The following is a 15,396-nucleotide window of genomic DNA, read 5'->3' on the forward strand; positions in this document are numbered from 1 at the left end:
TTGTCTTATTTTTTGAATAGTGTTTATAATTTTATTTGAATCCGAGTATGTGATATGTTGATGATAAATAAAAACATGAATGGATGAAGGTGATATGTCGCATAGTAATAACAATAATTTATAGGTATTATGAGTTAAAGATATACAGACTCACAAAAAAAGAATCAGAGGGTTTTACATTACGTAATCAAAGGTTTTCTTTTTTTTAAAAAAAATATATCAGTTGCCCATTTTCCCTCACCATCTCTTTACAATTACTCCCATGGGGACTGAAATTTCATTTTACACGCTAAGCGGAGAAGGATGTGTATTTCTATATTACTTGGGTCGCTGTAACCGAAAATGACGACAAAAACTGAATCGAACCCCTTTCTTATCCGGTAGTATTCCTTTACCTTCTCTCTTCAGGGGATTCCAGGGAGTGTTAATGAACGAAAAAAATTTAACCCTCTAATATTAACACGGTGCGTCCCCCTTCTAAGTTTCTATGAGAGGCTTAAAAATGTGTTTGTCGTTTTTGAATGTTTTATGTACAAAACTTTTGTTTTTATAATATTTTTATACCCTGTGTAGATTCTTAGGTTTACGAATGGTTAATATTATTTTAATTTCTTTATGTAACTTATGTACGACTAATGTAATATAATTGTGTTTACTACTCGTATATTTATATCAATAAATCAATCAGACTACAGTATGAGGTTCTTCAAAAGGGGGGTAAAGAGGTTTCTTCAGGGTCGGCAACGCACGCGTAATACCTCTGGTATTGCAGGTGTTCATAGGTGACGGTAACCACTTACCATCAGGTGGGCCGTATGCTTATTTGTCACCTCAGTGGTATAAAAAATATATAGTCAGCAAAATAAGGAATAATATAGTCAATATTAACCGAGAAATAAAATTACATGATTTGTGTCTAAATGGCAACGTGCGATTAACACGCGATTTTACATTTTTATGAATAAATGCCCAATTTGAATTTAATTGATCCACTAAGTACTTATCGACTGGGTCAAGTCTTTGAATCAAGTTGATCAACATAATATTATAGACATATATCTGTAAATCCTATGATTTATTTAGAGGCAGCCTTCAAATATATTACTGTAAATAGAGACTATCTAGATAGAGATCTTAAGGAAATATCAATTTGAATAAATTAGTATGTAAGTCAATATTTTGAAATATGTGGTATAAAATTCCGGGAGACTAGTTTGTATATATTACAGTGCATTGACGAATGTATCAAATAATAGTGTTATATATACAAACATTGGTCACAACGTAATGATGCAAGCAGATGAATATTAAATGTCATTTGTTGTTGGAAGAAGACAAAAATAGTCATAACAGAAAAAATACTGTTACCTAAGTAAAGAGTGAAAATGTGAAAATTAGAGAAAAATAAGAAAAGCTTGAAAAAAATCAGTCGAAAGATAACAGAAATAAACTCTTTCGTAAATAAACTTAACATAATCTGCAAAAATTCCTTCCATAAAATAAATAAAAAAAATTAATATCACGAAAAAAGTCTTGTATTAGGTGAATTACAAAAGGTATAAAAGTATCAAGTAAAATGAAGCATTTTCTTAGATACAGTTATATAAAGATTATATGTTTAAGGATCCTAAATGATCCCGAAACTAGACTAAGAAAGACTCTGTTTTCCGCACTTAGCCTCTCATTTGGATCGTTGTGCGTTGAAACTAGACTAATATTCTGGACAAATATACTCATACGTCAATCTGGATTTTACAATAAAAAATTAACCAGACTTTGTTTTGCGTGCGACAGGCAGTATTAAATTTATAAGTACGCTGTTGATGAGATTTTATTAGTATGCAATATTCTTAATTTTTGTTAGTTATTTAATAATAATTAATTATAATTATATCAATATCGATCTGTAACTATTGTTTCTTAAACACACTATGCATGTAATGACCCGTGTCAATCATGTAGGTATACCATTGTGATATTGATAGTACAAGTAGTGGTACAAGTATTTTATAATAAGTAATACTATATTGTAACTAAAATTTATATCTAAAAAAAGAGTATCTATTCAATACTATAATGTACTGTAAAGAATTTGTTTTACAGTAGTATTATAAATCTATATAATGCTACTGTCAAACAAGAATTTTATAAAAAGAAGTCGCTTATGAAACATTAGCGTTACAGTATTGATCATCTTGTTTGTTATTCTGAAAATCTTTAAAAATTACAGGAGTCCATGTTAAGAATAATTTTAAAAAGTATTTAATGTAATACCTAAATATGTAGTTATAAATAGGTAATTATTCTGATTGAGTAACTGACTTATCAACATAAACAAAACTTTGTGGTTAGAAACTTGAATTTTTTAATTGTATTATTTTATAAAATGGGCATTAAATATGAAAGGACTTTCTAAAATTCTACAAAATAAGAGAAAGATTCGCCAGAGTGTAATAAAACAGTTTAAGATTTTTTAGTTATATATATATATATATATATATATATATATATATATATATATATATATATATATATATATATATATATATATATATATATATATATATTAAATTAAAAAAAAGCAACTGAACTGAGAACCTCCTTTTTTTGAAGTCGGTTGAAAAGGATTTAAATGGTCAACAATTTGTTTTTTTATTTAAAATTAATAAAATACTGTAACATTATATATGTTACACTTTTGACATGATATATACTAAAACGCTAGTGATAAGGTGAGAAATACTATAATTTATTCATTAAAGGAGTATGAGGAAATGGCGTAAAATATATCTGGCTGTTTGATCGCCACGAACCGTAAAGAAACTGTGATACCAGAACTTCAAGGACTACAACCTCAATACGCTCCTTTTTTATACAATCGTGTAATGATAATAACATGTCAACATGTGCTTTATTTAATAAAACCATCTGATAAATTTAAAGACCTATAAAAAATTTTATTTTTGTTTAGTTTTCAATTTAGTTAATATTTATGGGTATTTTGTATCATGTGTATGTATCATTAGCATCATTCTAGCCATCACTATCCAGAGCTAAACACGGGCTTCCACGGAGTGCATTTATTGATTCCCTGAAACATATGTATTACAAGATAGCATTATCTAACAAATATAACTCTAAACTGAGTTAGCTTATACGTATATATTCCATATGAGAATATTTCTTCTCTATTAGATCTCGATTCTTTAAGCTGATATTATTATTTATTTAATACTAATAATATAAAACAAGAAAACTTAATAAGAAACATGCAACTATACTCGCTTTGATATGATTTGTCGGATCTTTAAGCTAGGCTATTTTGAGATTTTTTTGAAACTAGGCAACGAAACAATACCTAAAATATCTTCGCTCAACTGAGAATCGAATGCATCTAAGTTTACATAAATCAGCTTGTCATTGCACCACGAAGGTTGTTGTCAACAAATTATTACTAGTAATAAATTAGTGGATAATTATTATTATTAACATATTATTATGACTAGTCATTTTGATATGAACATGAAGTGTAGTGTCGTGTCGAACAGGATGTTAAATAGAACCAAAGTGCTAACTAGTTTTATTACACATATGGGAAAAAAAAAATATACCAAGTATTTATGAAGAGCTGCAAAAAAATTATCTCGCCACCTTCGACTCAATGAAAAGGCAGAATAAACACAACACTGCTCAACTGTTAAAAATACAATATACTGACAAAAAATAAACCGGTCAAGTGCGATTTGAATTTATAAAAATTTAATGTATGTTAGAGTCGATTTTATATAGATGATGATGGCGTTTCTATTACCAAACAAAATTTATATGCAAATATGAACTTTTTATTTGAAATTAATTTAGCATAAAATAATCAGGTGTATCATCATCAGCATCTAAGTCATTATCCGTCCACTGCTAATTATAAGCCTCCCTCATAGACTGCCGAGAACGTTCCTAAACCACTTACATCCACTGACTCTCGACAATGCACTTTAGGTCGTCACTCCATCTAGTGGGAGGCCCCTCTCATGTTTTTTTCGGTCGTTACCCACTGCGTTTGCCCGTGCACGGTCGCCTCTCAAGGACTTTTTTCCCCCCTTGATCGTAGTTTCTTCAAGTGCTGTGACCAGCTCATTGCTACTTCAGCTTGCTTATTCTCCAGGTGTACATCTGCGTGGAAATCAAATAAACGAATAAAACAGACAAAACTGTTTTCACAAGCATTATCATAAACTTAATGTAAGAATATAAATTGTCATGATTATATTTGAGCCCATCTATCATCATTTGAAACATATAAGTGTTGATATACATATGTTGATAAATAGATTAAAGACCAATGAAAATCTTTATATCTAGATATGATGAACATGTGTAAGATTTTGCTAAGTCATATATTTCTATATAGTTTTCACTCGCACTTATCACGTGGTACTTCTAAGTATTCATTATCACATATTATTTGGTATAGACAAGTTCATAGAATCTCATACGTGATAATGTAGGAAACTTAAAATTTTTTCCGCTTCCTATTTGCAACTAAACTGATATGTATAACAACACCAGTAACGTGACAATACTATCCATATGCTTAGTATATAGCTTCACTCGATAAATCTATACTTTCCTCATTGAACGGGAAAAAGGTCGAAGAAGTCATTGCTAGTCATAACCAGAAGCGAGGTGGCTTCCTCGGTCGTGTTACGAATTAAAATAGGCTTAAATTAAGTATTGTCGTCATAGTAGAAAAACATTTTTTTTTCTGTTTTTAATGTGTTGTTTACATCTCTACCAGTTGCTGTTTGATTCATTGTAGAGCCTTTTGTACCTAAAGAAGACAATAGTTGACACTACAGGGCGTCTACCCCACATTTTTAATCAATCGATACCAATACATAAGTTTTCAATTTTAATACTATTTACAGATTATTAAATTACGGAAGGAATCTTGCAAGTTAATTAGTTATATTTTTTGTGTATATGTTTACTTACTTATTACTGATATAATAATCCAACACAGCTGGAGGAGAGTCTACCGCCGTCACTCAGATTAATTGATTTTGTCAACGGTGTTTTTCATTACTGAAGACTTACCGAGAAACCTATGAAAAGGAAAAAGAATAAATTCATTGACATCAATATATTTTCAGAATCTATTGCAAGAAATCGAAATTAAAAAAGTTATGTTAATTTTACACTTCTGCGAAATGTTAATTAACATCTTTTAGAAAACAATAGATTACATAAACGCAGGAAGTCATTTACATAATTACAAAAGTCAGATGAAATATTATTGCATAATTAAAAATTGTAATTGTTCGCATAATTAAAAAGCTTCATATTTTTAAAATTTTATTTAATTAAATACATAAATTTCATTTAATATTGATTCTATTTATTACTAAGAAAGTTGTAAAAATTAAGTTAATGCTTTTATTAATTTCCATAAGTTAACTACTGACAGAAATTGTATTATTTTTGTAAGGTATTACATTTTTAATTAATTATTTTCTTTAATAATGAATAATAGAAATGTTTTAAAATTATAATTAAGTGCTTAATTATAGGGGCAAATGTATAAATTAATAATCAAGTGAAGTTGCTGCAGTGCTAGATTCCAAGTAATATTGCATAGAAATAAATCTTAATAATTTATAACTAGCTACTCGCCTCAACTTTGTACTGATGCAATTTATTATAAAACATTTGAATTTATATAAAAGAAAGAAGGAAAGATATATCTGATAGAAGTTTAAATCTAGAATAGAATACTAATATAATAATTTTGTAATTAAAGGGAACGCACAATATATCCTTTCCCTCCAGAAATATACAATTTGTTATATTATGCAGATGTAACATTTACTAACTACATAATCATGTCATTTATATTTAAGTGCTTATGGTATGAATATACATTAATAGCGGCACGTGTGAACATTTCCATAGAAACCTGAGTACAATATATTTGTAAAATTAATATGAATATTTTTCCTTATTATATAATAATATAAATAAATTTATTTATTTATGCTTTATTGTACACACCAATAATAAAGCTAATAAAATGTACAAAGACAAGCTTATTTATGTTACTAAGAATGATAAGCAAGTTGATAGCGTACTTGATGGAATGATATTCGTGAGGATGCTATGATATTCGTGAGGGTTATGAGGATATGTCTCCATACAGTGCATTTTAATTGCCATATACAACTGTTTAAATCGGAGCAGAGGCATTTAATCATAGTTGCGTCACGGCAGAAACGTGACTGGAACACAGATATTGGTATTATTGGTAACATGACAATGAATTCATAAAGTTGAAATAAAGTATTCATACACTTTAGAATTATTTGATTAAAGTTGCTTACCGTTGTCATATTATTCAACACTTAAATAGTTCGATGCTTCTAAGTTACTTACTAACTTTATTACAATACTGCAAAAATAAACATAAATTCACTAATTAGTATGTATACTTGATAATTTTTGTTTTTTGGACATAACGCGACACGATTTTAGATATTAAGCTACATTTAGCTGAAAATAAGAAAATTTGTACAAAACCAACACAGGCTTAAATTGTCGAAGAATGTCGTTAATGACATAGTCATAAAAACTTAGTTCTTGTATGTTTACTATTTGAAGTTAATTGAAAGTTACTCTAAGAGTATCTAATATACACAAAATAATATCATTCTTTATTTTTTATGTCAAGACTTTGTATGAGCATGTATTATATAAAATCTACTGATTGAATTTTAACGAGATTTGATATAGTTGTAACTTACTACCAGGTTCAATATATAGGATAATTATTGCTAAGGCAAAATGATATTTTTTTTTAAATATAAACATTTGCCGTGCAGACGACGTCGAGAGCATAACATGTCCGATATAACACAACTGTTTTCACAAATGTTTACGATTACCATCTCTCAAGAGATAGTCACCGGCATTTGTTGATTGTTGCTGTTTTGCTCACATTCTTTTAATATATTTAAATTCAGTGTGAAACTTACCATCGTCATAAATTATATCTTATATTAAATAAAATATATTCAATATTACTTACAAAAAAGTTTACGTTTGACATCACCAGTTTTTCTAAATTTCTCTATTTGTTCGCGTAAATTAGTATGCGTCCCTCGTATATAGATCTAAAAAAAGGATATTTCTGATCTCGAGGAGTTACAGAAAATTGCAATTTCTTATCTACATGTTTTAATCTAAAATTGAAGGAATGATGAGAAGAGATCAAATGAAGACTCTCCAGAATTGATGAAAGTGGGTGAAATTTATGAATTTGGAAGTATGTATATATAGGGATAGGGAGGCCAAAGATATGGCCTGGAATAGAGCTAGCTGGAAGAAAATGCATAAATTAGTTATACCGACAAGAGGAAACTCTTAAGTGAACAGAGAGAAGTAGTATGTAGTATACTTGGACAAAATGAACGGAACTGCCTTTGTTTATTGTACAAAGGAATAAGGTGTGATTTTAATAAAATGATTAATAATGAAAAGTTCTAAAGGATTTGGTATGCTTTTATAGTTCATATCAAAGCTTTGTTAAAATACCTATTCGATCATTAGGTAGGATAAGTATACGAGTATAGTTTCATCTTATCTTGAAAAGATCGTTAGAGACCTTGGATAGCTGCCAACTATATTTTCTAATACTTCGGAAAATATTACTTATTATACTGCATAACAGATACTTGTAATACTAAACAGTAGCTAATCTTCTGTTTCAAGGTGGAAGAATAATGTTAAAAGAATTGTACTATAATTTAAATTACTATGATATATAAATATAATGTTAGTGTAAATTAAATACTTAACTCAATCTTATATTTTAGCTTATTATAATTTTGGAAACTTCTAGTGGCTAATGAATAAAATACAAAGCTATCACAATTGACTTCTCTAGCGCTAACGACCAATTGAAAGTGCTGCGCATGAAACACTGATTTTATAAACAATAATTTCTTATAACAACTAAAATCTTCGACAAATCTACTTTAATTATTATAATTCTTTGTCACTTTCTTTCAAATTGAAAATTTTGTGTATGAGATGTTCGACATCTTTATGAATAAGGAGGTAGCAATGCATACACTTAAAAATAATGACCCTTACAATCAATCGTGGTTGATTCTGATGCATTCGTCACTATAGGCCAATTGACTTGACTTCCCCTTCACATATGATCTCTCACTGGTACTCCGCTTGCGTAAACCATTAGCTCAGGTGGGTGGAACTTAACATTCTATATCCATGTATTTAAAATAATAACACTACTCCACTTATGGGCTGATTACCCGATCTTTAATGAAATTAACAATTTAATCTCATTATTAAAAATATTGTATATGTATTGAAAAATAAGATTCTTTAGTAAAAACGTGCAATATTATTTCTTATAATTTGAATAACAGAGCGCGAAATATGTTAAAAGGACATACATATTCCATAAAAAAGAGATGCAATTTCGTTCAGACTGGCTGAATAACAGACCCGTGAAATTGGCGCAAACGAAAAATATTTCGCGTTTTCAATTCCAAAATAACAAATCTTTTCAGTTTATTTTTTTTCTAGTGGCTGCATCAGACAGCATAGAAATGAAGGCTAGTCAAATGTCGAGTTTATGGGCATTTTTTCAACTGTTTGATGCAAATTTTGGCAGATTTAAAATGAAATTGATATTTCGATAAAATTTTATAGTCGAACTATTTTTTTTTTTCAATTTTTTATTACTATGATAGTAAGTTAAATATAATATTAATTTAAACTATAATTTTATAGTTATATATATATAGTTTTATAGTATATATTTATATAGTATAAATTTACACATTAATAGATATTTATTCTTAAATAAAATAATTAGTAGTCAGTTAACATAAAATTAATAAATAAATATGTATTTTAATAACATCTTACAATTTTATTTAGTTGCATTATTAACGTTGTTATCATCATCATAGGTCATTTTTTTAATGATTCGATTCAATTGATTTATGTCGAGTAAATCTAATCAGTCAATTACAACTAACATTTGAATATAAGTGTAGTAACTACATAAATGCCATCTGGTTTTTGCCATTTTGAAAGATAATTCACAGAACGGGATTTAATGGCATGTACGTGATAGTTCAATAGCATTTGTTACCTTTATTGTAAGGGGTTATTAAAGATGTGTTGTAAATATATGAGCAGGAAACCAAATTTAATCATAAATATTACTTAATTACTCTTTATTCTTACTTCGTATGCGTGAGGTGAAGGTAAAATACTTTTTATCTATTTATTATTTATTTACCAGAGGGAGACTTTGTACAAAAGTCAATTGCTTGGGTACCTCTGTCCCATTCGTGTTTCAACCGTGAAGCAGTTGTGTTTGCATGGCTGAGTTTCGGTTTGAAGGATGGGATATGGCGTGAATTTACTGGGTACAGAGGAATAACACCTGAGTCCTCAGGAATGGCAACGTATGGTGGGTATCATGGGCGAAACAGTATACTCTGTTATGTCCATGGTACTGCTCATGTCTATAGGCGACGGTTACCACTTTCCATCAGGTGGGCCGTCAGCTTGTTTGCCATTCTAAGTTGTATAAAAAAAATTGTTATTGCCTGTATTATTATCACTAAAAGCAGTAGCCTATATTCTTCTCCATTTTAAACGTTACGTATATATCAAATTCTATAGCGATTGCTTTTGTCATGACCATGTTTTGATAGGTACGATAGGAGTCTATTAGCCAGTTAATATTAGTTTAATACATAGGAATAGAAGTTATATCACGTGAAAAACCTGCAGAACTACTGAAGTATCTTACAGTATAAAATAATATGTATAATATAAAATTACCAATGATTTAAATGATACACCATAACATATTCTATACAGCTCATCTATATTTGACGTTCACTTAGTAAGATAATAGAGGCATGTTTTTATCATTTCAATATTTATCTTACACCTGAGCGAGTAAACAATACCTATAATTCATCTTTATGTCATAAGTAGATTGTAAGTAACAGATTACCTCTTTGTTTCCAGATATTAAACTCATATTTGTTGAGCTGTTTGCTTGGATAACGTCAGTGAAATGTTACCGCCAAGATGGCGACACACAATATCAAAATGTAAGTAATAATTAATTTTTTACCCACTTCTAAAAGGAGGAGCATCTTAATTCGCCTGTATTAATTTTGTCAAGAGTGAAATGTCTGCTTTTGTTTGCGAAGCAAAATTTTGCTCATTGCGTAACAAATTTTCTAATGACTAATAACAACCCAAAAAAGCCGTTCTAAATTCAAATATTTTAAATTATAACACTCCTATCAATAAGAATTTTATCACATAAAAAGGTTGATTATGTATAGTTTTTTTAAGCGATATTTAAAAAAATATATCTCTTACAAATTGTAGTAAAAACGTCTGTAGAAAAACAATACGTAAATCCTATTCAATGTTGGAAGGCATTTTAATCAGTCGTTACCATATCTAATGAATTCGAAATGTGTAACTAAAACAGTTTCAGGCAAACATGATTATATTTCTACTTAAAAGGTACTTTATTATAATTGTAAATGTGTGTTTGAACTAGCTAAATTTATATAAAATTTGGTAGAGCTTACATTATTATCCCACTTCTATACAGTATTTTTGTTCACAAGAGAATTTAAGTTACTGACTGACTGACTGATTGTGAAATATGAAATTTGATGGACTTTCCTTACACACATGTTGTATGTAAGAAAAATACTCTTGTATTTATTTATCTATTTGGGATACTATGCGAAGAGGTAGCATAAAGACATAATTTAACACAATGATATAATGATACCCTTAAGATGATCGTGGGTTCGATTTCCGTACAATATGAAGATTATAAGTCATGAGTATGTCCTTTTTATTTATTTGGACGTTAATTATACATATATGTATGTACGAAAACACGCATTTACGTATATCTGATGTATCAGTTAATTTATTATCCGTAGTGCGAGTATCTGCTTAGTTTGGTACTAGATGGCGTTGCACGCCCTATTTATTTGATTTCAATAATAAAATAATACTACATGGAAACATTTTCTCCGCTCAGTGTTTATAATCCCTCAGCGGTACGTCCTGGGCATCATGGGTCTACTGGCTGTTTGCAACGCATACACTATGCGCGTGTGTCTCAATCTGGCTGTCACGCAGATGGTCAACAATACCAAAGATGTGGAGTCACATTACGACCCAGATGCTTGTCCTGATGATAGCGAAATCCTGAATGGAACAGTCAGTTCAAAACTGGTGAGTAATTGTAATTTTTTTTTATTGAAAGCTATCAACAATGGAGGAAAACATATTAGTTTGTTTTTAATGCCACATTATATTATGATAGGTAGTAAAAACATTAGAATCACATAAGAATAAATAGAACTCTCAGAAATGAAATTTAATAAAAAAAATGTTACGCAATTAACTTATCATTATTTTGTATTTATTTCGGAATAATTTCATAAAAATATTTATTTTATTTTGTCATAATAATAATGTTATAAGTTTATTGTATTTTACCTTCTTTATTCTAATGTCGTTTGCATGACTCGTATCAATCTTATTCTACTTTTGGTAAAGTTTTACGTGCCTACGTACGTAAAAATCAATTTTATTAATTATATGCTGATGATGATAATGATGACTCATCTGGCCAATTTTGGCTATCTTGATGCTGGTGCGCTGTCTATTTCTTATTAATATTATATTTTAATATAATAATTGGACATTGCGATAAATCGAGCTAACAATAGCAAATAAAACCTTGGAAACTTCTATTAATTAGTAACCAATGATTGGCGTCGATTGTTTGTTGGCCGTAACTCAGAAATTGTAAGTAAATTTTCCTTTGGCACCCAATTCAGTTAATAGCTTTCATTCAGAGGAAATGAGATATAAATTAAACTTTGATTTCGAACTGTTGAACTGAATATGTACATTCAAAATTAAGTATTAATTGAAATTTGACGTATTAATTTGCATACGAATTTTTTTATTTTTATTATTTATGAATAAATTTATTATGCACTGTCTGTTTGCCGAAAATTACCACACATTTTAAACTGCCACCAATAGGTCATCGAACTTTATTCAGTGACAAATATTAATATCCCTTTATAAGTATGAAAAGTATAACAACTTTTCATACTTATAAAGGACTCTTAATTTAAATTTTATTTTTATTTCCTCTTTTCAACCGAATTCAAAAAGAAGGAGGTTATATTTTTGTTTTTTTTTATGTGACTTACAATGGCGAACGAGCTGACGGCCCATGAACAGTACTATGAACATAACAGAGTATACTTTTTCGCCCATAATACCCCCCCCCCCCCGTGCGTTGCCATTCCTGAGAACGCAGGTGTTATTCCTCTGTACCCTGTAAATTCACTGCCATATCCCACCCTTCAAACCGAAATACAGCCATGTAAACACAACTGCTTCACGGTAGAAACATGAATGGGACAGAGGTGCCCAAGCAAACGACTTTTGTACAAAGTCTCCCTCTGGTGAATTGTTTTTTACCATAAAACTCCATCAGTTTTAAACCGATTTAGGATTTTTTTCTATTATCTGAAGGGATAGACTTACAGATTAGTCCCATAAAATTTTTATCAAAATTGATTCAGTAGTTTAGTTTTAAAAAAAATATTTTTTTTATGAAACAATCTTAATATTTTTTAAATATTTTTTTATTCAGGATAATTACCATTTTAATTTTGATAAATCTGACCTGAGATTATAAATCTGTTAGAACAATTTAATTTGAGTTTATAATTTGCAATACTTTGACATGATTCATATAACTTCATACTCATTACAACATCTCTTATAATAGCGAGTATTAAGTTTCAATTAATATCGATAAACAATAGAGAAAATAACGTTATTTATTAATCATTTCCAGTACGCAATATTCGATTGGTCCGAATCGACTCAAGGGCTTATCCTCAGTGGATTCTATTACGGATACGCCATTACCCACGTCCCGGGAGGATACTTAGCCGAAAGATATGGTGGCAAATGGACACTGGGCATCGGGCTATTGAGCACAGCTATATTTACACTACTCACGCCAATTGTAGTGAAAGCCGGCGGAGCTACATGGCTGTTTATACTTCGAGTACTACAGGGAATGGGGGAGGTGAGTTGAATAAGGATTCTATTGTTTTAATTTTCTCTGAGGGCGGTTTCTAAAAAGAAAGGAAAATATTGTTTTTCTGTTTAGAAATGAGTTGATAATGTATTGAGAAATAATTGGTGCGATTAAATTTAATTAGTTACTTTAATTTTTATTTATACAACTTAGAATGGCATACAAGCTGACGACCCACCTGATGGAAAGTGATAATCGTCACCTATAGATATGAGTAGTACCATAGACATAACAGAGTATACTGCTTCGCTCATGATACCCCCCTATGTATTGCCATTCCTGAGGATTCAGGTGTTATTCCTCTATACCTTTTAAATTCATGCCATATCAAATCGAAACACAGTCATGCAAACACACTTCACGGTTGAAACATAAATGAGACAGAGGAACCCAAGTAAACGACTTTTGTACAAAGTCTCCCTCTGGTGTACGAATAATACACACACATACACATAATAATACATATATATACAAATGAGATTCCGTGAGTGACGATGGTAGGCTCACTTGTCACGTTTGATTTAATTATGCTCTGGGAAATATGGGCATATTCAGTGTTACGTTCATCACAACGATAATATTTGACATATGCTTCTGACTACCCCAATTAGGGATTATAGATCTGGACATATTGATATTGATTCATTTTCTTTCATATTTTTTTAAACTATTTTCAATTAAATAAGATATTTTAAATATTAACTATTTATAAAATTTGAATATATTTAAATGCGTGCATAATGTCGATTTATATAAGAATACCTCTTTATAGAAGCGCATCTTTCGTAATTTCTTGGTAAAGTTTTCAGTTTTCATTATTATACTTAATATTATTTTCAAATATTAATAATGTATATGCTTCTGTAATGATGTGTTACAGCACTTGAATTATATCCTAAATTGTAATTTATAAGAGTTTTTTTATAATAGGTTTTTAATTACCATATATATAAATTATATAACTTGTTCGTTTATATCATTTAATATATATGTATTTACAAAAAAAGTATGTAAACATTTCTATCAGTTATGTAATGCCCATAGTACAAGCTTTGCTTAGTTTGAGACTAGATGTCGCTGTGTGAAGTGTACAAGGTTATTATTATTATTACTCTGATAGAATAAATAAATTTAATAAATCAATATAATAAAATATTTAATTTATATTTAAAATCATAATGAAAATATTTTAATATATAAAACAAATTATAAAGCTTAAAAAAAATCGATATCTATTATTCAAAATGCAAATAGTGCCAATAGATATTGATGATAAACTCATAATTGAATAAATACTTACACTCATTAAGGATGTCAATGACAAATTTCTTACATTTCAAGTTGTTATACTTGCCCTTATCTCAATAGCCACTAAATGATGAGTGCGATGACCCAGATTCATTCCAGTGTATAAATGTTGCAAGCTGCCAAACATTTTAAATGACTTCCAAAAGAGGAGGTTTTCAATTCGTCTGCATTTTTTATGTAGATGTCAAGCGATATTTTAAAAATTCTCTTTTATAATGATAATATTTCTCGTATTTATTTCATTATTTTGTCAAATATTTGCTCGTTGCAAAGCAAAATCTACTTCTAAACACTTCTGCGTTTTATTTTAAAATATTCTTTAAAGCCACTTTATGAATTATCTCGTCTTTTGTTATATTTTCCACTAATCCTTTTGTCAAAAAAAAAAAACACTGTTTATTTCTTCAGACTGATACATAATAATACAATAACTGTTTCATAGTAGAAACAAATATAGTAATTACTAGCTGTATCCCGCGGCTTCACTTACGTGAATAAGTATCTAAAGTATTTTATGTGCTAAGCTATTTAGAAGTTTTTGCTTGAAATAGTAACAAACATTAGCACAAACTTTCGTATTTATTATATTAAGGGGATACTTTGTTAATTGACTTTAAGATGTTTTATACAACATGGATAACAATCTTACTGCTCTAAGGGCAAGTGGCAATCATCGTGAGTAGGCAAGAAAAACACCATGGACACTGATGCATCATAGTAAGATCAAAGAAAGTAACTCAGCAAAAATAAAAATGAACCTAAATTAAATACACATAGATAATAATTATTTTAGAAAAAAAAAACACGTATTATGTTTGTGGGACCCAGCAACTACTTATACTGAAGATTAGACCGCGTATCTTTAATTGTTA

The 15,396-nt window shown here is 29.3% G+C and overlaps 1 protein-coding gene and 1 long non-coding RNA gene across 2 annotated transcripts in view; one reads left to right on the forward strand and one right to left on the reverse strand.

Moving 5' to 3' along the window:
* The window catches only part of LOC128202574 (uncharacterized), a 124,874-nt gene that overhangs the window by 90,101 nt on the left and 19,377 nt on the right, over positions 1–15,396 (reverse strand). The gene's annotated exons all lie outside the window — the stretch shown is intronic.
* The window catches only part of LOC113521135 (putative inorganic phosphate cotransporter), a 28,822-nt gene that overhangs the window by 2,355 nt on the left and 11,071 nt on the right, over positions 1–15,396 (forward strand). The window contains exons 2-4 of the mRNA XM_052903369.1: positions 10,072–10,157; positions 11,120–11,316; positions 12,968–13,204. Of these exons, the coding sequence (XP_052759329.1) occupies positions 10,121–10,157; positions 11,120–11,316; positions 12,968–13,204 (471 nt within the window). The 5' untranslated portion in view covers positions 10,072–10,120. The remainder of the gene's footprint in view (positions 1–10,071; positions 10,158–11,119; positions 11,317–12,967; positions 13,205–15,396) is intronic.

Source organism: Galleria mellonella, unplaced genomic scaffold (assembly GCF_026898425.1).
Source record: "Galleria mellonella isolate WM207_F2 unplaced genomic scaffold, CSIRO_AGI_GalMel_v1 utg139, whole genome shotgun sequence".
Classification (NCBI taxonomy): Eukaryota; Metazoa; Arthropoda; class Insecta; order Lepidoptera; family Pyralidae; genus Galleria; species Galleria mellonella.